At 45.5% G+C, this 21,578-nt stretch overlaps 1 protein-coding gene across 1 annotated transcript in view; it reads left to right on the top strand.

The window, feature by feature from the left end:
• Window positions 1–20,235, top strand: part of MYRFL (myelin regulatory factor-like) — a 68,127-nt gene extending 47,892 nt beyond the window's left edge. Inside the window, exon 16 of the mRNA XM_010561958.1 lies at window positions 19,932–20,235. Coding sequence (XP_010560260.1) covers window positions 19,932–20,235 — 304 coding nt within the window. The remainder of the gene's footprint in view (window positions 1–19,931) is intronic.
• The last annotated feature ends 1,343 nt before the right edge of the window (window positions 20,236–21,578 follow it).

Below are 21,578 nucleotides of genomic sequence, written 5' to 3' on the forward strand. Positions count from 1 at the left end.
TTTTAGAGGCGGATGTTTTAATTTCTAGTTGATGTTAAATATGTCGCAATTGCCTACAAGCAGTGATATAAGCACAGGATTTGCAAATCTGAGTTTAATGTTAATTTAGCTGGTAGAGATGCTCTGCGGGGTAATCAGTGCTTTGCATTTTTCATTCAATCTTAATGTTACACTTTCCCTTCCACAACATAATCTCAACCACAGACCAGCTGGCTGTGTTGATTAAAATCCTCTTTCTGCTTTTTATTAATCTTCATGGTTTTGCCCTAGAATTATGAAGTGGTCATGGTCTATCAGGAAGGAAATCTGCTGGGCCAGAATGCAGTATTTACAAATCAAGATTTCTGCCTAAAGCATATTGCTGAGTCCTAAAATAAGTGGTGTCCCAAATACTTTGTTATATCCACAGAGTCTTACATGAGTTTGGAACAAAGCTCTTCAGATTAAATTACTTACAATTAATTCATTATGCATTTGGCTGACACATTTTCTCACCAAAAACCTCGATTAAGAAAACATCATTAAGGGATGGGGCTGACAGTGGACTTTTGTTGTCAGTAGGCCTAATTCTGCATTTCGGAAGTGTAGAGTCATGCAAGTCCTTCTTGTGGACCCTCGTTGCATTTACCTTGATGGCAGAGAGGGAACGGACGGGGTTAGGGTGTTGCTGGAAGGGGGAGCACTGATCCAGGAATCAGAGATTCCTTGGGATGCACAGCAAAGGGGTGGGAAACCTTCTCAAATGGAAGGTGATGGAGCAGCGGGAAGGATGCTCTGATTCCCAAGATTAGTCCAAAGGCTGTTGGGGCGCATTCTTGATCTTCCTTGCTCTGCAAAGCTCCTTGCACAAAGGCTGTTTGTCCAGACTGGATGAGATTCACCCCAAACTAGTGCTCTGTGTCTTGTTGCTTTTTGGTAAATAACTATTTGATCATGATGAATTGATTTTTTTTTTGAACTAATTTGATGTGATGATTAGGCAATCGCTTTAGCACGTGTTTTTTCAATTATCTCTCATTAACAAAATGAGGCAGTAACTAAGCATAATCTGCCTTTTCCTGATTTCTCACAAGGTTAATTAAGACTGCGGATATTCTTGCTGAGGGGGTTGGATATCTTTGCATCTAGGATGGTTAAAGTGGTTATATCCTGTAGTTATGCCACCTATACTTTGGCCAAGATCCTATGCTTCAGGAGGGTACTCTGAAAATGTTACACAGGTAGAGAGATCTGCCCACAAGGTCTTTGCTGCACCCTTCCCTACTATATGTTGCTGTTGGGGACTGTGTCAGTGCATACATTTGGGGCAGAGAGAGCACAAAATGATGATGGATGCTTATAATAATGCATACTAATACCTCAGAATTTTGCTACAGGGAGTCTGGTTTGGTCTTAGAAGAAGGAAGTTTCCTATGAGCCAGCTCTGCTGTGGCTTGAACTGTTGAACACAAGCTCTGGCTGTTTGGGAATTAGTCTTCTGTGAACGGAGCTGTTCTTTCTCTGTCTTCTTGTGGGTGTCTTAAACCTTCGTAGGGTCCCCTTTCCTTGAAGTTTCTCAGTTTCTAGGCTTGTTTGGAGTCTGCTGCAACCTTATGATTTTGCAATTTTCATCTTCAAAAAGCAATTCCTTTTTCTTACTCTGGAGGGCCTTGGCTGCAAAAAAAGTCAGTTCTGACTTCCCCTCTTCCCAATTTACTTTTATCCATTTTCCAGGCATTGATAGTAGTTTTTGAAGCTCTGATTTCTTCAGGCATAGCAACTTGCACTAGCAGCTTGCTGTGGTAACCTCAATGCTGATAGGATGCTGGTGAGCATCGCTTGGCTGACTGCTGACGGCTCATGGGTACCGCGCAAAAAAACAAAGCCCAAAAGGCTACTGGGTGGCACAGGTTAATCGCCTTTCTCGTCATGACTGCACAGCTCTTACTTGCATTGGACTTTTGCCATCTCAGGCGTTTTTTTAAATATAGCGCACATAGCAGCTGTGAAGTGACTGGTAGCGGCATTCAGTTGATGCTCTTCCCTTGTAGCCTCCGGCATTCCCATGCAGCTTCCCCCAACAGCATCGTGACCACAGCGGCTCAAATTACCCCTTTGGCAGTAGTCTCACCACTTTCCTTTGTGATCTGCTTGCTTTAAGGATCTGTCTGTTGCCTCGTCTGTTGGTAAATACCATTACAAATTCAAAATTCTTGCCCTTCCAGAAATATTCAGCAGCTTGGGATCTCTCTGCTGGCTTTTGTGTTTCTCCCTCCTTTTGGGCCATCGCTTTTGTCCCTGTGCTTTCTCACATAAAGCCCTCTTCCAGGTCACTGTTTCCTACCAATACTAACCTAAATCATCAGAGGCTCAGCCACGCCACCAAATACGTATTTCATGAAGAATCAACGCTACAGTATGAAAACTCAATGCCTTCTGTGCTTGTGGATGGTCTTACTGACTTCAGCTGGTGCTCCACGGAGCACCGGTGGTCCCTCTGGTCCATGGGGGACAAGCTGAACACTTCACAAGCAGCAAATACAAAAATGAATAGAACTGCTTAACAAAAAGAATGCAAACTCTGCATTTCTGGTTCACTTTACTGTCCCTTAAGGATTTCTTTTTGCATTAAGTTACATGGTTAAGTGTATTTTTCAAGACAACAGAGTGACCTGAAGCATCTCGCTCAATGCGTCTGTCTTGGCAAGGTTTAGTTTCCTTGCTTCTGTTCAGATAACTACCAAGAACCGTACTCCCTGTGTTCACTTATTTAAACTGAATTAGGTATCATGGTTACACGAATCAAAACAAAAATAGTCTGCATATCCAAGAAGCAGCTGATGTTCTGTTTCTGGAGTAAAATATATGTAGAGAAATTTTTCTTCATTGCAGAAAGAAGAAAAAAAATCCGAACCTGTCAAAGTCAAGCATATTAAAGGAGATGGTTGCAAGAAGATGACCCATATGCTGTACATAATATATGACTTTCTTCCTTTTCTATATCTGCCCTCCAAAAGATGAAAAATTACGAGGGCTGAAACTGAAAGCATCATTAAATGTTAATCTGCTGGGTCTTCCTTAGTGCTAGCGAGGTCAGGCTGAGCCGCAGAACACAGCGACAGATGGAGCATCCTCTGTGAAATCGTTCCGCGTTGCCAAACGCCGCTGGTAGACGAGCTGTCTGTCGCTGCGCACATGCTCTGGCCGCGCGCCCCGTGAGCTCCCTGCCCGGGGTGGGAGCGCTCCGAGGGACCCGGACCCCCGGGCAGGACGACGCCGGTGTGGGCAATGCCGCGTGTGGACACTGAGTCGGGAAGGATGGGCTTTAGGCTAGGGCCGGTAACGAGTTTTCTGCCTCTGTGAGCGTTAGCGTGACCTGCGGGCAGGAAAATGCGGGTTTTTGCAAGTGGTTTGTCCTGGCGTAGCGCTGAGCTGGGGATCTCTAAATCGCTTGGAAGGGCACTCTCCCTGCTGAGCCTGGTTCCTGTGTTTTTCATCACCTCGTACGAAAAAGAGTCAAATCTCGGAGGCTTACCATCTTTGCAAAATTAAGTTGAAAGCTCCTGACTGACAGCCCTAAGGGCTTTTCCCATAAACGAGTGAAGCTATACGGCAGCTGCGACAGAAGGATAGGTTTTGCTCGGTGTCTAGCTATGCCCGCTTTTGACCAGGCTCCCTACGCTGCTGCGCTTTTGGCATCACCACTTCGTAACTCGCCAGCTAGTTTAGCGATGAAGCTGCTGACAGGAAAAAAAACCACTCGAGTTCCTCCCTAAAGCTTCGGCACAGCAAAAAATGGGAACGATCCTCAAATCAACGCCTGCCCCAGCTCCTTTTTGCCAAAGTCCTTTGCGGCGGAGGAGCCGAGGTTGTTCCCCAGGGCTGCCAGAGCCAGCGTCGCAGGCGCTGTGGCCTCAGGATCTGTCTGCTCTCGTTCAGGAGGGAGATATCACGAGCCTTATTCAATGTCACCTACCCCAGGGACGTGACGCAGAGGTGGTCTGCAAGCCTCATCCTCTGCCTCGCATACGGAAGAGAGCTGTTCCTGCTGCACGAGCAAAGGGGACGAAGAAGACCTAAAGCTCCGATGTCCTGTCTCTGGTGTCCTAAAGCTCTGGTGAAGCGGTGGTGTCACCGCCTCGGTGCTACCCGATGCATTTTGGTGATGACCTGGGTTACACGTGTGGTTCAAGCAAGTTGTGAGAGGCAGTGTCACCACCGATACGTTATATAATGTTTAGGGGTTTAGCGAAATCCTTAGGAAACAGTGGAGCTTTGCTCAGTTGTTGCTGGTTATGAGTCTGCTCGTTTCAACTGTGTCTAACCTGGGTTGCACATTTTCCCAGCAAAGGCGGTTTCCAGAAATCATTTTCTGGGCTTGATTGCCTTGTGAGGGCCAAGAATGTTTGTGGAACCTTAAAATGAAGCTTTTAAATTTAAGCGTTAGATCAATAATTGAGTTTTTGTATTCGAGCTTTTTCCTCAGATGAACCGAACAGCATCAAACCTGAAACAAATGGGTTGCACACCTTCACCTATGCATTGCAGCAAAGAGGAGAGCAAAGTAATGTTTGCTTAACAGAAAGACGTTATACTTGCCAACAAAGGTTGTAGTTACTTACGCTTTTGAGGCAATTGCAGGCTTTCACTCACAGTGGTTGTAAAGAGGTAAATACCCAGAATATGAAGGTGGCTCAGCCCTGAACAGAATAACGTCTAGGGCAAATCAGTAGTGGTGGTGGTGTACCTTAAAATATCAATATATTAGTGGCAAGTAGACTGACAGGCAGCTCAGGTGTCCATGAAGTGGGGACGAGGTGATAAATTGTCAAGCTGAGCTAGGGACAGCAGAGGCTGAGTCTACTATACCTGAGGTTACCCAGGAGGACCCTGGCAGAGCAAGGAGCAGAAACTGCATCTTCCAAATTGCAAAACTGTCTCCAAGCCAAGGGCTCGCCTTTGCTTTCTCACGGACATCTCCTAACCCCTCTTCCTAAGCTCTGCTCTGTGCCTGCCTTTCCGTAGGTGGCAAAGAGCCAGCTCACTTGGGCTCACAAGGAGTTTCGTAGTCCGATAATGTTTCTCAAAACAGCAGGCATCACACTGATGGTGTGACAGTTTCACGTTGGGTGAAATCTCACTGATTAAATTTATGTTTCTCCAAAAAGGCTAATACAAAAATGTGCTTATCTCGGGAGAAGTGAAGTTCCCCCTTGGCTGTGTGGAGTCATCGCCTTATCCTCTGGGGAGGGAGGAAAAGTGGCCGCTGTTGCATGGGGTATCTGGGAGCACAAGCTCTACCCAGGATGGGAAGAGAGAGCCAAGGTCGCTTCCCTTACAATTCATCTTGGATTTACAGCATTTCTGTGGGTTGTGGAGTTATAAAATCCTGGCACCTGCGTGTCTTGTCTTCCTCATCCTACAGGTTTTATTCAGACTTGTGTCAATTTTCTTCTCCAGGTATATGCCCAGCTGGGTTTTGATAATGCTTCCAGAGGCCCCTGTGCAGTCTTCTCTTCAATTACTGCCTCCCCTCTGGGAAGATTTTACATTTCCAAATGTGCTGAAAAGCACATTTCCTACATCTACTTTAACAGTGCTAACAGAGCTCCCTCCCCAGGCTCTGGAGACTCCCAGGACACACGGGGTCAGTGCATTGCTCTGCTTCAGCGTAGCCATGTCAAGTTTTGTTTTTAAAACGTCTCATTCAACATATCGTAGAACATTAATCCTTTCTCTTCAATAGATAAGCCTGCGTTTTTGGCAACAAATGCAGGAAGATAGCCAGTATGGAGCAAGAACTGTGTGAATTTGCTTCTACTGAATGCTGCATCGTGCTGAGGTACTCTGGTGCAGATGGGTCTCCAGATGGGGGTCAGACATCCACCTTTTTATGTCTCTGGAGCAAACGTTCCCCTCTTTCCATGCTTGCGTTTGCAGGGAGCGTGCTGCATGTCTGAGCAGGGAGATGGCCATTTGTGTAACAGAGCTGGTGAAATGTGTTGCAAACAAAAACATGTGCTGTGCTTCATCCTGGAGGCCTTGCTCTCTTGCTTTCTTCTTTAATTGTTTCAGTGGACATAACTAAGCCACTCAAACAGAAAGTCTGTGGCTGTTCCACGTGCAAGAAACACGCAGTAGCCATCGCGAGTGGGTGATGTGATTCCTGGAGCTCTGCAGCGGGCACCCTGAGACCGAGGTGCTGTCATTCACCCGCGTCCATTTGTGACACGGAGGAAGAGAATTTGACTTATTAACTTGGTGCTGCAGTGTCAGCCAGTGCCTTCTGAGCGAGGGTACATCTACGCGGGGCTTTTCGGGTAGAAGTGGGCATGGCAGCTAGAAACCCAGCCCAAAATGTAAGGGAGGTCTCCACAAATATTGCTGATGAGCTCTGCAGGGGCACGACTAGAGAGCCCTCACCACTTGCAAAAGCTCTCCTGGCATTTGTGTGAAGTATCAGGGAAAGAGGAACAGCCCTCTTGACTCCTCAGGAGATGTCTTCTGACATCTGCCGCCGGGGAGCGGTGGTTTTTTATCACAGTTTGCATAACTGCAGATATTCGTCCTGACTACGAATTTCACTTTCGGGAATCTGGGCAGGAGAGTTTATGTCAACTGAAGTATTGAATGGATTCGTGTTGTATAACGAGCTGGGTGATCCAGATGGTTGAACATCAGCTCCCACATGGCTGAGTGGTTCGCTGGAGGTTTTTCTTCTCACCTGCCTTGCCTCTATCTGAGCCCGGGCTGCTGGTTGAAGCTACGAGACGGAGAGCCAGAGGGTGCAGCAGGGTGGCTTCTGTGGGGGACGAAGGCCACCGGCTGCCACCTCAATCCTCCATGAGCAAACCCATTCCTGATACTGACCATTAGCCTTACCTGCAACGAGTAGCAGCTCTTCTCTGGTTTTCATATTGTTTGGTGCTTTTCCCTTTGGAACAAGAACTGGTATTCTGCTGTTTGGTCCCGTTATTTGTTGTTTTTCTTAATGAGTTCCCTTAAGGAACCTTATTTAAGCAAACAAAATTTGAAATGTAAACTTCAGAAATATTTCACACACATATGTATCTTTGGCAGGATTCAAGCCCAGAAAAGAGGGAACAGAGAAACCGACAGATGGAGAAGGATGCAGCCGAAGGAATTGCTCCGTGAAGGAGCCTCTTTAACCTGTGAGGCTTTGTACTCGCTATTTTTACTTCCATTTGAATTATAATGTCAAAGTAACTAAAATAACCAAAGTACAGACAGTCATACTTAAAGGAAAGGACACAATTAAGGATTTGCCTGCTTGAGGAGAAAGTAAGGGCGCTTCGTTACCTTAGGCACAAGCTAGATGGTGCTAGAGCATGCGAGTAGGATGATGTTCATCTATCAGCTGTGTGAAATTAAAATGGGATGGTCAAAAGAGACTGTACTAAGGGAAACTCTTCAGCGTTACAGACTTTTTAACACCTGGTTTTGCCTGCTACTTTTGTTCTGACTGTGTAAAAGTAGTTCCTACTTCCCCTGAGCCTCTCAAAACTCCCTGTCAAATATATTAACTTACAGAAACCTCTCTTTGATATTCTTGTATTGAACCCATTAATACAGATGACCCTGCTTTGTGATTTTAATCTGTTTGCATTGCATTGGGAGAGCGGTCAGACATTCCCCAACGCCAAAGGGCAGCGCTGCTCGGCATGGAGCTTGCAAAGACAGACGTGCGTTGATGGAATAAATGTTCAAAAACATTTGTGGGACCGAAGGGCATAATTCCCGCTGAAAACCAGTGGGAGCTGTACTTTAGAATTTCCTATGCTGCAGGGCTTCCCCTGGTGTGCTTACGTCGGTACTTCCCCTCTTCAGACTCAGGAAAAAACCACCCTTGGTTGCGATTTAAATGATTAAGTGATTTTTGGATGTTTTGACTTGCTTAAAAATGAATTGTATCGACCTGAGGAATGAAAGAATGTCACTCTTTCAGCTTTAACTGCAGACAAAAATTTGTGACCATAAAAGTAGTCAGAGGATCCGATCCCTCTGGGGCCTGGCCAGCTGCAGATCCCGTGCTGCTCCTGCACGTTTTGACGGGTCCTTCAGGGCAACGTACCCCACTCGGCAGAGCCTGGAATGCCATTGGATGGAAGCATGCGTTTGCATCAGAGCAGAGAGGAAGGGGAAATGGTACCATGCAAGTTGAAGAATTCTTCTTTTTTTATTTTTGTACTTACAGGTTTTGAAATGCAAGGTCTTTACACTTATAAAAGCATGGCCTACAAAGACTTCAAGGTGCATATAACTTCATCCATGTAAGAAGTTGAACTGGAAGCAAAGAGATTATTCACTTAGGTAAAAATCCCATGTGTTTTAGCCCGCACACTTAGCACCTTTCTTTGAACTTGTACAGCTTTATCAGCACATGGCAGATACAGTAATGTCACTGCACTGAAATGTGATGTGATGGATAGAGCGCTAGATGGTGAACCAGGAGCTGTATCTTCTGGCTCTTCCCATGCTGTATGATCTTCATCTCTAATTTTCTTCACTTACAAAATGCTATAAAGATGTTTTCCTAGCTGCATAAAGCACCTTGCTCTTTAGAAATGAATAGTGCTGTGACAGATATATATTACTGAGTGTAGCAAAAGGAGTAAAACTGGAAAAGCTGAATATGTTCAATGCCTGGAGGTTAATAACTTAATTGGCAGAGCACCCTAGTATTCTGGCTAATGGGCCTGCCACATCTGACATACTGGCTCGCTGCTGTTCAGACACAGTCGTACATCTGGTGATCCGAGCCGTGTCGCTCCATCTCTCGCACCCCTTCGGTGAGTGTGTCGGGGCCGGGGTGACGCCAAAATACTCATCCAAAGATCTGTGCTTTTATGTGAGCCTTGAGGACGTGCTGGAAGCGGTCCTTTTTGCAGCATGCAACGTGATCGGCGGGCACGGTGGAAAATGCTGTGATGAGCAGAAGAAATGGTGCTTGCACAGCACCGGTGCTGCTCTGCGAGGTGTACACGTGGGAAAATAGGTCAGTGAAACATCCAGAGGGGTTGCACAGCTGCAGAGGGCATATTTAAGTGCGCAGGGTGCAGACGGCAGGCTTGAGCTAGCCAAGCTGCTGCTGAGCAGCCTGGCGTGTGCCTGGGGAACGGTGTGCCAACACGCCGTTCCAGCCTGGTCCTCAAAAATAGCTACAGCACTTTTGTCCAGAGCTGCCCTCAGGCTGGCATGGCTGTTTTGGCTCTGGAGTGGGGTACCTGTGGCACAGGGCTGTGGGGTGCGTGGATTGCCCGGGTCCCGTGGCTCCCCTGGGAGTCCTGGCAGGCGTACGTGCCTGGTTCTTGGAGCTGTGTTGGGCTTGGTCACTGCGAACGTGAGCAAGGTGAGGGTTGGAGGCTAGAGCAGGTATTATCTGTGTTTTTCAGGTGTATCAACAGACGTGGCTTTGGACCCACAAGTCTTTTTCCAGGCCTGAAGCAGTAGCAGCTAGTTTTGCTCTTAAGCAACCCAAAACTGTGCAGCTTCACTTGCATCAGCTGGTGGAATGTTTATAACTTTGTACTATGAGGTGTCCCCAGGTTCTTGGTCCCATCCTGCTTATGTCTGTGCATGCAGCATCTTGAAAAATTTCTCCATTCTTTGCTGCTTGCATTTATTTGACTGCCATAATTACCCTGGTATAAATACAGGCTGGGGGATGGCAGGATTGAGAGCAGCCCTGCAGAGAAGGACTTGGGGGTAGTGGTGGATGAAAAGCTGGACATGACCCGGCAATGGGCGCTCACAGCCCAGAAAGCCAACTGTATCTTGGGCTGCATAAGCAGCAGCGTGGCCAGTGGTCGAGGGAGGGGATTCTGCCCCTCTACTCCCCTCTCCTGAGACCCCACCTGCAGTACTGCCTCCAGTGATGGGGTCCTCAGTGCAAGCAAGACATGGACCTGTTGGAGCAGGTCCAGAAGGAGGGTGACAAAAATGACCAGAGGGATGGAGCACCTCTCTGGTGAGGTTCTTCAGCCTAGAGAAGAGAAGGCTCCAGGGAGACCATATTGCAGCCTTTCAATACTTAAAGGGGGCTTATGAGAAAGATGGGGGCAGACTTTTTAGTAGGGCCTGTAGTGATAGGACAAGGGGCAATCATTTTAAACTAAAAGAGGGGAGATTTAGACTAGATATAAGGAAGACATTTTTTTATGATGAGGGTGGTGAGGCACTGGCACAGGCTGCCCAGAGAGGTGGTAGATGCCTCAACCCTGGAAACATTCCAGGTCAGGCTGGACGGGGCTCTGAGCAACCTGATATAGTTGAAGATGTCCCTGCCTATTGCAGGGGGGGTTGGACTAGATGACCTTTAAAGGTCCCTTCCAACCCAAACCATTCTTTGATTAATTCCAGACTGTTTTTAAGGTCTTAGGAGAATGAAAAGACTCAGTCTTTGGGTTTTTTTTAATTTTAATGAATTTTGTCACAGACTCACTAGGAAATTAATTTTCAACCAACAGTGGACAGAGCCTGTGGAAAGGTCCTACTGAAATGTCAAGCCACTGGACTTTTTGTCCCCATTTGCCTGAGTTTGTAAGGCACACATAGCTTGACTGGGACTCTCTCTGCCTTTAAGAGCATTGGAGGTTTATGGTTTGAACCAGCTGCTGTTACAATCAGCTGAGGACAGCAGCTTGATGGTGGAAGCCTTTCCTATCCTTCCTTCTAATACTTACTACTTTATTTTTTATGCCATGAAAGATGTGCTGCAGGGTCCTGGCTGGGAGTTCTCATTAATGAAGAACTGAGATCTCTGAACACCTTAAGCTGCTGCCTACAGCTTTCTTCATGATCCTCCCCTGAGACCAAAAAGAAGCACCCAATTCCCAAACTTCCAGTGAATGCTTTATTTCCCTTGATCTTCCCTACCAGCGGGCTCACCCTTAAAATTTGCCTGTAGGGATGCACTAGAGGCTTGCTTGTGAATTAAAGAAAAAAAAAAAGGCTTAAGATTTCATGAGACGTTTGCTGCCAACATGAAGACTATCAAAGCTTATTGTGCTATTACTGAAGAAAACATTTTTCAGAGGAGTTATTTTGACTAGCTCTAATTTCCTAGACTTCCAGAGTTCCCAAGCACCCTCTTCCCTAACTGAATAATGGAAATTTGCTGTAATCAGTTTCCCAACCCGTAACCAGATATTAGTTTCTTTGGATTCTTCACACATTGGTTTTCACCAAAGTGATGAGCTTGCTACTCTTATACTGACTTCAGTTTCTCTTGATAAAGGAAAGAAAGGCATTAAAGACCAGCCCTCCACCCCATATGTTGAGAAAGTATGCTAGCATTGACACAGGCTGGCTGATATTCATAATAATATTTTAACTGGATTGCAGTGAAAGTTTCTACTAGTCTTTTGGCTGTTCATAAGTATTGTATGAAAGCATCCATATTTCTCAAAATCAGTCTGTAAGCTGGCAATAATTTCTGGTTTTGCAGCAGAAGACTGGAGGTTGAGAAAAAAACCCACGGGTTTAAAGGAAGTTGGGAATGTCTTTCTGCCACTTAGCCTACCGTGTTTGATATGTTCAGCTATGCGCTGCTTGGAAATCAACCAAGGATGTTACAACAGATGTCTCACTAGTCATTCAGCTGAGTATTGAAGATTCAAGCAGTGCTGAGCTTGAAGTCAGCTGATGGTAGCACTTGACCCAAATTCAGTGATAGCACCCCAGGGTTTATTGAGCATGCAGTGATTGTTGGGTGATGTTATCCAAGCAGATGTTCAGCTGGCAAACTTGCTTTACTCTGTTGTTCTGTCCTCTGTGAAAACATGGGAAACATATTTTGTTGGGTCTTCCTGGAGGAGAAATTGAGGCTGCAGGGAGAAGAGGTTGCTGATAGTGGCAGCCAAATGTTCCCACGTGGAATTCAATGTGTCCCCCTGTCCATCTCAGTGAAGCTGCACAGCTGGGTCCACTGGCAGCTCTTCTGAGTTTGCTGCCTGGTCTGGTTTATGAAACGAGCTCTGTAAAACCTATCCCATATGTTTATTTTACCAGAAATCCTATTGGGTTTTGATACCACAACTGAGCATGTTCATGGATATTTGATCCCTGTCAGGATAAGACAAAGATTTGCTCTACAAGGAATTTTAAGTCAAATGTTATTTCTGCCTCAGCCCAGATTATATATGTGCTGGCAAAAATTAATTTGGTGTTTTATTCCTGCTGTGAACAACGCAAGATTTTCCTTTGGGGATTCTAAGATTGTTCTTACCTAGTAATTAAATCTTAATTATGTTTTTGCCAAAAGCAGTATCTTTGTCTTGCAAGGAGGGAGGTGTCTCAGTGTCCGTCTGTCTCTTCTTCTCCTCCCAGTTGCGTTTGCCTTGTCAGCTGTTCAATCTCTGACTCTGCAAACTGATACTTGGATCTGCTGTGTGTGAAAAATCCCTGCTCTGCATCTTGCCAGGAGTTATTTCCTTTTGTTCCACTGCGTGCTGGTTTTGGCTGGGATAGAGTTAATTTTCTTTGGAATAACTTGTACTGGGCTATGTTTTGGATTTGTGCCGAAACCAGCGTTGATAATATGAGGATGTTTTCGTTATTGCTGAGCAGTTCTTCCACTGAGTCAAGGTCTTTTCTGCTCCTCACCCCACCAGCGAGCAGGCTGGGGTTAAACTATGACACCCTGGTATCCAGAGGAGGTTTTTCTTCCTGGGAATTACACGCTTTCTCTGCTGGGAGCCACGGACGCACAGCATGGCTGGCACAGGGCCGTCACGTGCCGTACCTGCCCGCTGCCAAGAGAGAAAAGGGCTCCGGGCAGGAGGTCCTGGAAAGCTCCCGCTTCTCGTCCATCCCGAGGGGTTGCTGGTGGCGTCACCTTGGGTAATTGGTTTCTGTCCTCCTAACAGCCGGCCGGCAAGACTGTACGTGCGTGTGTTGTGGTTTAACCCCAGCCAGCAGCTAAGCCCCGTGCAGCCACACACTCACTCCCCACCCCCCCTATCCAGTGGGATTGGGGAGAGAATCGGGGAAAAAAAAAACCCTCAAACTCGTGGGTTGAGATAAGAACAGTTTAATAGAACAGAAAGGAAGAAACTAATAATGATAATAATAACAATAATAAAATGACAATAATAATAAAAGGATTGGAATATACAAAACAAGTGATGCACAATGCAATTGCTCACCACTCGCTGACTGATGCCCAGTTAGTCCCTGAGCAGCCATCCCCCCTAGGCCAACTCCCCCCAGTTTATATACTGGGCATGACATCACATGGTATGGAATACCCCGTTGGCCAGTTGGGGTCAGCTGTCCTGGCTGTGTCCCCTCCCAACTCCTTGTGCCCCTCCAGCCATCTTGCTGGCTGGGCATGAGAAGCTGAAAAACCCTTGACTTGGTATAAACACGACTGAGCAACGACTGAAAACATCAGTGTGTTATCAACATTCTTCTCATACTGAACCCAAAACATGACACTATACCAGCTACTAGGAAGACAATTAACTCTATCCCAGCCGAAACCAGGACATATATAATGCGGTGTGCAGATGTTTTATGTATATTTGTATATATAGTATTTTATCAACATCAATGATTGTAGATGTTTGTCCTGTTGTGAAATCAATCCCATATGTATCCTGTCCTGGATTCTGACATCATGTTTATCTTGTTAGCAGTTGAGTCGTTTCTTTGTTCTCCTCAAACCCAAATCCTTTAGTAAGAAAGTTTTCTGTAAGAAAATGCAAAATAGCTCTTTCTTTGTATTAAAGGATAGTCTTCAAAAGCATAAAGTCACTAAGCTCTACAAAGCCTTTTGTACAAGTAGTTAAGTTTACAGATGAATTAGCTACCACGAAAAAACCAAACAGAACAAGTAACAAAATCCAACTGCCTTTCCTGTCTCTTGCTCGGACTACTACATATATCTGTCCCAATGACAAATCTTTAAAATTAATCACGGATTCACTTCAGCTAAGGACAAACTATGAGAATACAATCTATTGGAATGGAGTTTTTTCTTTTTTGTTTTCATTCTGGAACCATAATCTGTGCTATAGGGCTTTCCAATTTAATGTACAAACCTCTTTCTTTTCCAGCCAAGAGCCAAACATACATTAATGTATGTATGAATGCTTATTTCTGTAAGTATTCATTATTTTTACCTTTTAAAATGCACATAAACATTGCTAGATATGAAATGTTTAGAGCTTGTAGGGCTGAAAAATGTGATACTACTTTAGCTTTATCACAGCTTTGTCCTTTGCATGACTCAAGGACTTATTCTGCTATGAAAATTATATGCATATCCTTGGAGAAACCTTTTCTTTTTCCTTTCTTTTTTTTTTTTTTTCTTTTGCAGACATAATCTACATGATGGTAATAAAAATTAAGCCTCGGTAGAGTTTTGCCAGGAAGAATATTAGGATGCTTTCCCATTCTTCTCTCATTCATCTTGGAGGACTCAGGAGGGATTTGGTTTGGTTCTGGTTGCCACCGACGTGCACATCGCAGATGCCAGAAAGACCTTTGGGAGACTCAAATGCTGTCATGCATTTGAGCTACTGGTAGTGACGACTGCATGCTATTTAGAGAAGGCATTCACTAATTCCTTTTGTGCTTCTGACATGAGTTTGTGAAAACAGACCAAAATGGTGGTTTTCACTGCTCAAACCAATGACCAGTGTGAAGGAATAAAGCTTTTTTTGAGTCAAATTGTCTGTAGCATGTGCCAGTGTTCAGAGTCATGACACCATAGCCAGATCATTTCAGTATGAAGCGCGTTGCGAGGAGAAGCTTCTGTCACCCATTCTGAAAGATCAAAGACCTCCAAGATGTGCATATGTTTCACAGTCAGCGGTAATTGGTTTTATGTCGAGCTTTGCTACAAGATTGGTTTCGGATTTTGTCCATCTGAAGTAACATAGCAGTTAAGATTTACCTAGCTTACAGTGGTAAGAATTGTATTAGAAATAATTTGCCTTATGACTGGTATCTGAACTGTTTCCTTCAGCTGCTCTTCTTGGACAAGTCCACTGAAAACAGAGATGCTGCCTTCACTTTCCCAATGGTAGGATCCATACCCTATTCTCTAGCTTGGATAAATCTCCTTGTACAATGCAGGAAATTCAACTTCTTTCTGTGCCTTTAAAAATGGAAGTAATGCGAACAATATCGGGACTTCCCTAGCTGTGTTGGGTGTTCCCTCTGGAAATCTAAGTGGCCTGCTCTCTTCCTCTCCCACCCACAGACCATCAGAGCCTTCTTCAGTCCTCCTCCCACAACTCCCTGGCTTCCTCTGGCTCCCAAGAGCTATCTATCTCCAGTGCCCCCCTCCCAGTACCTTGCTGGGCAGTAGCAGAAGTCAAGTAAGCTGCAGCTAGTTTGACTCAGTGCATTTGCTCCCATTTTGTGCCCTCCAGGTTGTGCTTGGGTCAGCCACCTCCCTTGCTTTGCCCCTGACACAGCACCGCTGGTCTTCCCAGTATTTACACACTGGCTTTCATTTAAATGCATAAGCACAAAGTGCTCGTAGGAGTGGAGCCTGGGGCTGACTTGCACTTGGTCCAGCTGGAGAACTAGTGCCATTTAAGAGACTGTGGTCATTTTTCTGGTGGTTGAAGAGACAGAAGTTGAAGGGTAGTTGGTGAGATCCCCACTGGTCAGTGCCAATACCCTGGCAAGCATCCTGGCAGCACAGTATAACTTTGTCCTTAGAGGATTCCCTTTGATTTTTCCATGGATGCGTAAGGATAAAGCCAGGACTCAGTTTACCAGTAAGTCTGGCTCCAGAAATCTCACTGAAGATTTTTTTTTAGGGGTGGTGGGGGTGGTGGGTGTTGGATTCAAGCATCACCAGCTCTTGAGACCACAAAAGGCACTCAGCCTTGCGGGTGCCTCCTGTGCACTTACAAAAGGCGAGCTCCTCCTCCTGAACGTGGAAGGTGTTTCGAGGGATAACGTACGGAGTATGTGAGCTCCCAGTGAGGAGGCTACGTGGCAAAGCATCATCTCTTTCTGTGGAAAGACACCTGCCTACTCCAGAGGTGAGCATCATGGAAAGCTGTCTGCCTGCTTCTACAAGTGCACATGGACTGTTTCTACTGCCTCTAGTTTTCACCTGCGTTGTACCTAGGTAAGGATGAGGAGAAGGAAAAGTCAAGGCTCTTTGTGTGGATTATGTTTTGGCAGTGGGTTGCTCCAGCGAGAGAGCATTACTGATGTGATGGTGCAGGGGGAGCGGGAGGGATGGGAGCTACCTGCTCCTGGCTGGTTTCCTGCCTCTTAGGATAAATCTACAGCTTACATTTTTCTCTGCAGCCTTCATCATGCTGACACTGATGTCAGCCTGCACCGACTTGTTTTCTCACAGCAAACACAAGCGGCACTTGATGTGCATATTGTCATTTTCACAGCCCATATGGTCTTCTCAGGTTCCTCAGGTGCTTGGCAGAAAGGGGTTATTCATCAGCAGCTTAATTCATGGCTCCTTGGGGAGCCAGGGATGCTCCTCAAGGAGGGCGAGCAGCTAATCCCAAGCCTAGCGCTAGCCTCCATCTAGGATGGTCTGATAATTGGCAATGTGGAGCATGGGAGTAATTTAAGAAAAAAAATGAACCACCCGGAGGAAGGCAAGATTCCTGAAGTTACTGTAGTCATATATCAAACACCTGCATGCCCGTGAGGAGCCCAGCTGGATCTTCTACAGTAGCTGGGGCCGTAGACATTTGCCCCCTTAAACATGAAGTTGGAGCTGGTTGTCCAGAGGAAAGGGCAATGAAGTGCAAAAGCTTCAAAAGTTTCAGCTACTGTTTCCTTCTGTCTGGGGTCAACCGCCTTAAAAGTGAGACTCTGGCTAAACGAGCCTAGGAGGCGCGGGAATTTCTGCCAGAACAGAGAGGCTGGGTAATCAGTCACATTAATTTGGGCTAAGCGAAGCATGAATGAGGCCTTTACCATTCATTCCATCTTAATCATATTGTTAGCTAGAATAACAAAACTGACTCTGTAGAAATCCAGTCTAATTTCCTTTTGTTGTAAAGTTAATCCAACCATGTTGTTATTGTGTAGAAGTTCTGTCTTCCTAAAAGATCTTTGACATTGGCTTAACATCTCTTTCATAAGCTTAATTCTCCTGATTGAATAGTGTTTTGGTATTTAGCAGAGATAACTACTCCATATATTTTATGAAAATAAACTTGGAATCATCTGTATACCCTTGAAAAGGGAGACTACCAAACGTGTCCAGGCAGAGTATGATAACTCTGAAATAATAAGGAAGAATCAGATGAGGAAATAATAATATAAATAGTGACCTAGACATTGTCCAAAAGGTAAAATTGCGTGAGAAGTATTAAGGTGTACCTTCCCTAGAGATGAGACAGACAGATACATGTTTATACTCATTTTGTGAGTGAGAGAAAACAAGGCTTTGAGAGGACATTTTAATCACTGTTATTTAAGGCGTATTTCGGCTCAGTAAGGAATTAGATCATATGTATTACCTAAACCTTGACTAACGATGGTTCTTCCTTAAGATGTCTTTAAAATACAGAACCACACCGAAGAAAAGGTTTAGGTCAGTTAATCCAAATTTACCCCAATCTCAACCTCTGATGCTGAGATATTCAAATGAGTTGAAAAATACAATTAAATCCTATTTTCAGGTCTGGCTTTTGAGCATGCCTTGTGCCTTCCACTTAAAATATTGCCTTAAGGTACGCTCACATACTTATACACAAAAGCATGAAAATATGTATACACAGACACAGAGTAAAGTCGCTGGCAGCCAATGCGTTTAACTCTCAGCCAACTGCACTTGTGTGGTGCTTGTCCTTAGTGAACCTTCCTCTGGTATTTCTTTTGTGTTTCAAGCTCGTGTAATATTGAGTTTTCATTGCAAAAGTAATGGGGTTCCATTTGATCTCTGCCAGGGCGGAGAATGGTAGGGGTTTTCCTTTACATCCAAGTCTCAATATAACTGTCTCCGATATTGCCTGAGTCTACCTTGACGTGCTTAAGCACGTGCTCCCGCGCTGCTCCGGGAGGTCTGGGTCTGCCCTTTCCACCCTGGTGCTCCCATCTGCTCCCTGTGATGGTGTCAGTAGCTGCACTACTGCGCGGTATGTTGGGTTCAGGTTGAGGAACACACCGAAAACTAATACAGCAAATGAGTAAGTGGAGGTGAATGCCTGGTCAGACCCGTGAGCTGATCTTACACACCGTGTGGCAGCGGGATCACCAGCCTGGACCCAAGAGCGGCTGTGGGAACATGTAGCCAAGGACCAGCTCATGCGTTTCAGCCACAACATGGTCTTGCACTGGTTTAAGTTGCCTATAACGCTTTTCCTTAGCCCACGTGACTGGATTTATAGAAAAAGAGAAAAATTAGTAGTTTTAAATTCTTCCTTTAAAGATAAATCCCACTGTCTAAACCCAGGAATCAAAGAAGAAGAATAAACCCTTCATTTTAAAAATTCCTTTTTCTTAAAGCTGGTTGCGTGACTTTTTGGCAGGCTGACCTGTAATGTCCAAGGCCCTATGTTCAGTAGCTTTATGGATGAAATGCCCTCTTGGAGTTATCTTCCAGTTAAGTGGCAGATCAGAGTAGTGATTTTCATTTTCATATTTACAGCTGCTCTTTTAGTCCCACTAATTATCTTAATTTAGTACACACCAGCAGAGGTCCTAGCAGTGCTCTTGTCTCTGCGTGTTTTATGACTGGCCATCAGACAGAGCCAAGGTTGCATCTCAGACTTTTGTACCTCCGAGGCACAGACTCCCCTCCTACGCAGGGACTCCCGTCTACGCTTCGGACGTTGTTCTGGCAAGAGAGGAAGCAATTCACCATTTGTCTTTTATTTTCTTGCAGACAGCAGGACCAGATCACCCCCAAATTCAAAGACTTGGGTCTCTGTCAAAAGAAAGTGTCACGGGACTTTCATGCAGCGTGGCATGCCAAGCTTGAAGTTCTTCTGCCCAGCGCCTCCAAATACATATCGTGTGTTGCTCTGGACATCGCTGGCTGTAAGAGCGTAAAATGTCTATGCGATGCTCGGCATCACTAGTGCAATTCTTTCTCCTGTTAATTAACCAAAGCCAGAGAAGGTTAGAAAATGTGTTGTAAGCACATCTCTCTAGCTGCCACCCTGCAGTATCAAGGACAGGAGCGGTTCCAAATCTTCCTTATTTTAGTGGATTTCTGGGCATAAGTGAGGTGCCAGGTCTACTCTGAAAGAAGGTGTCAGTTTTCTCCTAGGCAGAAAGTGGCACCAAGAAAGGACACCCCAAATTCCAGCACCTTTGAAAGCTGGGGAAGTTTGGCTACGTTTTGGCTGACGGCAACCCTGAAGACTCGTTGCCTGGAGGTTCTGGTTGTTATCAGCACAAAATGGTTGTCTCTCTGCCTGCAGGTACCTAGGTGGGCTCATATGGGGCTGTAAATCACCGCTGGGGAAGCGCTTTCCCTGGTCTGTTCTCTCTTGTCTTCGTGTGTCAGAAAATAATTAACAAACATCTGTGGGGGATTCTCGGTAATGGGTTGTCACCACTGTTTTATGGATATAGGAACTGCCTTCCAGGGTAACCCCCAGTCCACACCTAGGTCAGTGTCCTATGTTCGATACTGGCCAATGTCGCTGGGAAAAACGCCCATAAGCTCCATAATAACACGGTGCCCATGCATTTCCCTTGACCTTATGTGCAATGCCTGAGTACCAATAAAACTTTTATCTTTTTCTCCAGTGTGCTGAGGAAAATGAGGACATTTCTGCAGGCTGCATTTTAGGGAATGTGTCCTGAGGATTCTCTAATGCTCCCAAGTTTTCTGTGAGCTACAAAAATATGACATGTTTATAAACACGTTTCAGTTGTAATGCTAATCAGCTGAGGCTGGCAGCCAGCGTTTTGTTGGGAAAGGCTTTCAGTCCTACGGTGCTTTTTAAAGATGTTGTCCCATGTACATCTGTTACTAGGCTTATTGCTTGGGACGTGGTCCTCAAGTACTCCCAGTGTCCTTCACGTGTGGGTGAGGGCCGGTTTCCGACCGGGTGGGCAGAGGGTCCGCGCATCCTCATCTTCGGATACGCCTGGTGGGATTGCAGCCCCGGCTGCCGTGGAAGGGAAAGGCGTGAGGTGTGCCATGCAGGCGGTCTCCAGCCCAGCAGCTCAGTCCTGGTCCCTCCAACCACCTCAAATTGTCCATCAGCTGCTTTAGCAGACGAATGTAAGAACGAGGTCAGATGGCTGCCACATCTCGTGCGCTGGGATTATGCCTGAGGTGCCGCATCTTTTATTATCCTTAGCTGGCATCACGTTTGCCTGGTTGTGTTGCAGAGATGTTTTAAATTTGCTATTTCAAAGTTCCATAAGTGAGACAGTCTTAGCTTCCATACCCTTGTCGTGGTTGTGACTTCTCATTCCTGTTCTCCTGGGAGACTTCAGACTTCGGTTTTCTTCTATTTCAGTTTTAAAGATGGAATCTGGTGGCTGGAGCTGTTTGGTTTTGCTCCTCAGCGCACAGAGTAAGATGACCATTGGGAATTAATTTTCCGCAGCAGCTGTTAGGGGAGCATTGCTCACCTCTGGAGAGATCGTGGCCGCGTGAAGGCCAGCACAGATGACCAGCATCTCCTCACACTGTCCTGGAGCAGTTTCATGAAACAGTGGTGCCCTCCTTTGTCTCTCAGGATAAATCTGACTTTTTCTGACTCATTCTCATTTTACAAGAAGCTGGGGATAGAAACTGTCCTCAAGAGATTTTATTATGAAAATGTAGTTGGGGCTTTGGCTATTTTGTTTAACAGAGCTGTTAACAGATGGAATCAAATGTCCAAAGTTTTTTTAGTTTTGATTGAATGGGCAATGGTACGAGGTTAATTAACTGCCACCTGATTTTTGCAAACAATATTGGAGAACAGGAATTCTGAAACATAAAATTAGTTGCAAAGTTATCAACCTGCAAATGTTTTTAATCAAGTGGCTTTTAATTAATCTGCAACTGTTGCATTGTATTTAAACATGTACTGTGATTGTTAAATTCTAATTAAATAGCGATTGATTACTTAAAATAGAAGAGGGGAAAACAATCTGCTCTGATAACGTCTTACTCGAAGCATAGATTTCTGCTGCCCTCCCTGTGCCCCTGCCAGCACTGGCCCCGTCTGATATCAGTAATATTTTCTGTCGGGAGAAAGACCACTTCTCACTGAGATGTAATTAAGCAGTAAATTAGCGTTGGTCACGTGAACGATGAAAACTCTGGAGCGCTTTGCCAGTGTGCGCAGTGAAAGCTGCTCCTGGCTGGTGGCCGATCCCTCCCCGGGATGGATGCCGGAGGTGCGTGAGATGGGGAACCCTCCTGCGCCCACCCCACCGGGGATGTCCCCGCTCACCTTCCAGGGCCGTGACGGGGACGTGCTTCAGCGGTGAGACGCGTGGCAAACCCTGGGCTGACTTGGTGAGGATGGAAAAACAGCAGAAGCTGGTGCTGTTATCCCGCTGGTCCTTGGTACGTGTCTTTTGACATGTCTTTCTTAGCCAGGCAAGTTAACGGTTAACTTTTAAGGTTTTCTTCTCATTGATCTATTACGAGAAGAGTATGAAAGGCATACAGTGTCTGA

The sequence above is a fragment of the Haliaeetus leucocephalus genome, unplaced genomic scaffold (genome assembly GCF_000737465.1).
Source record: "Haliaeetus leucocephalus isolate CR32 unplaced genomic scaffold, Haliaeetus_leucocephalus-4.0 Scaffold151, whole genome shotgun sequence".
Classification (NCBI taxonomy): domain Eukaryota; kingdom Metazoa; phylum Chordata; class Aves; order Accipitriformes; family Accipitridae; genus Haliaeetus; species Haliaeetus leucocephalus.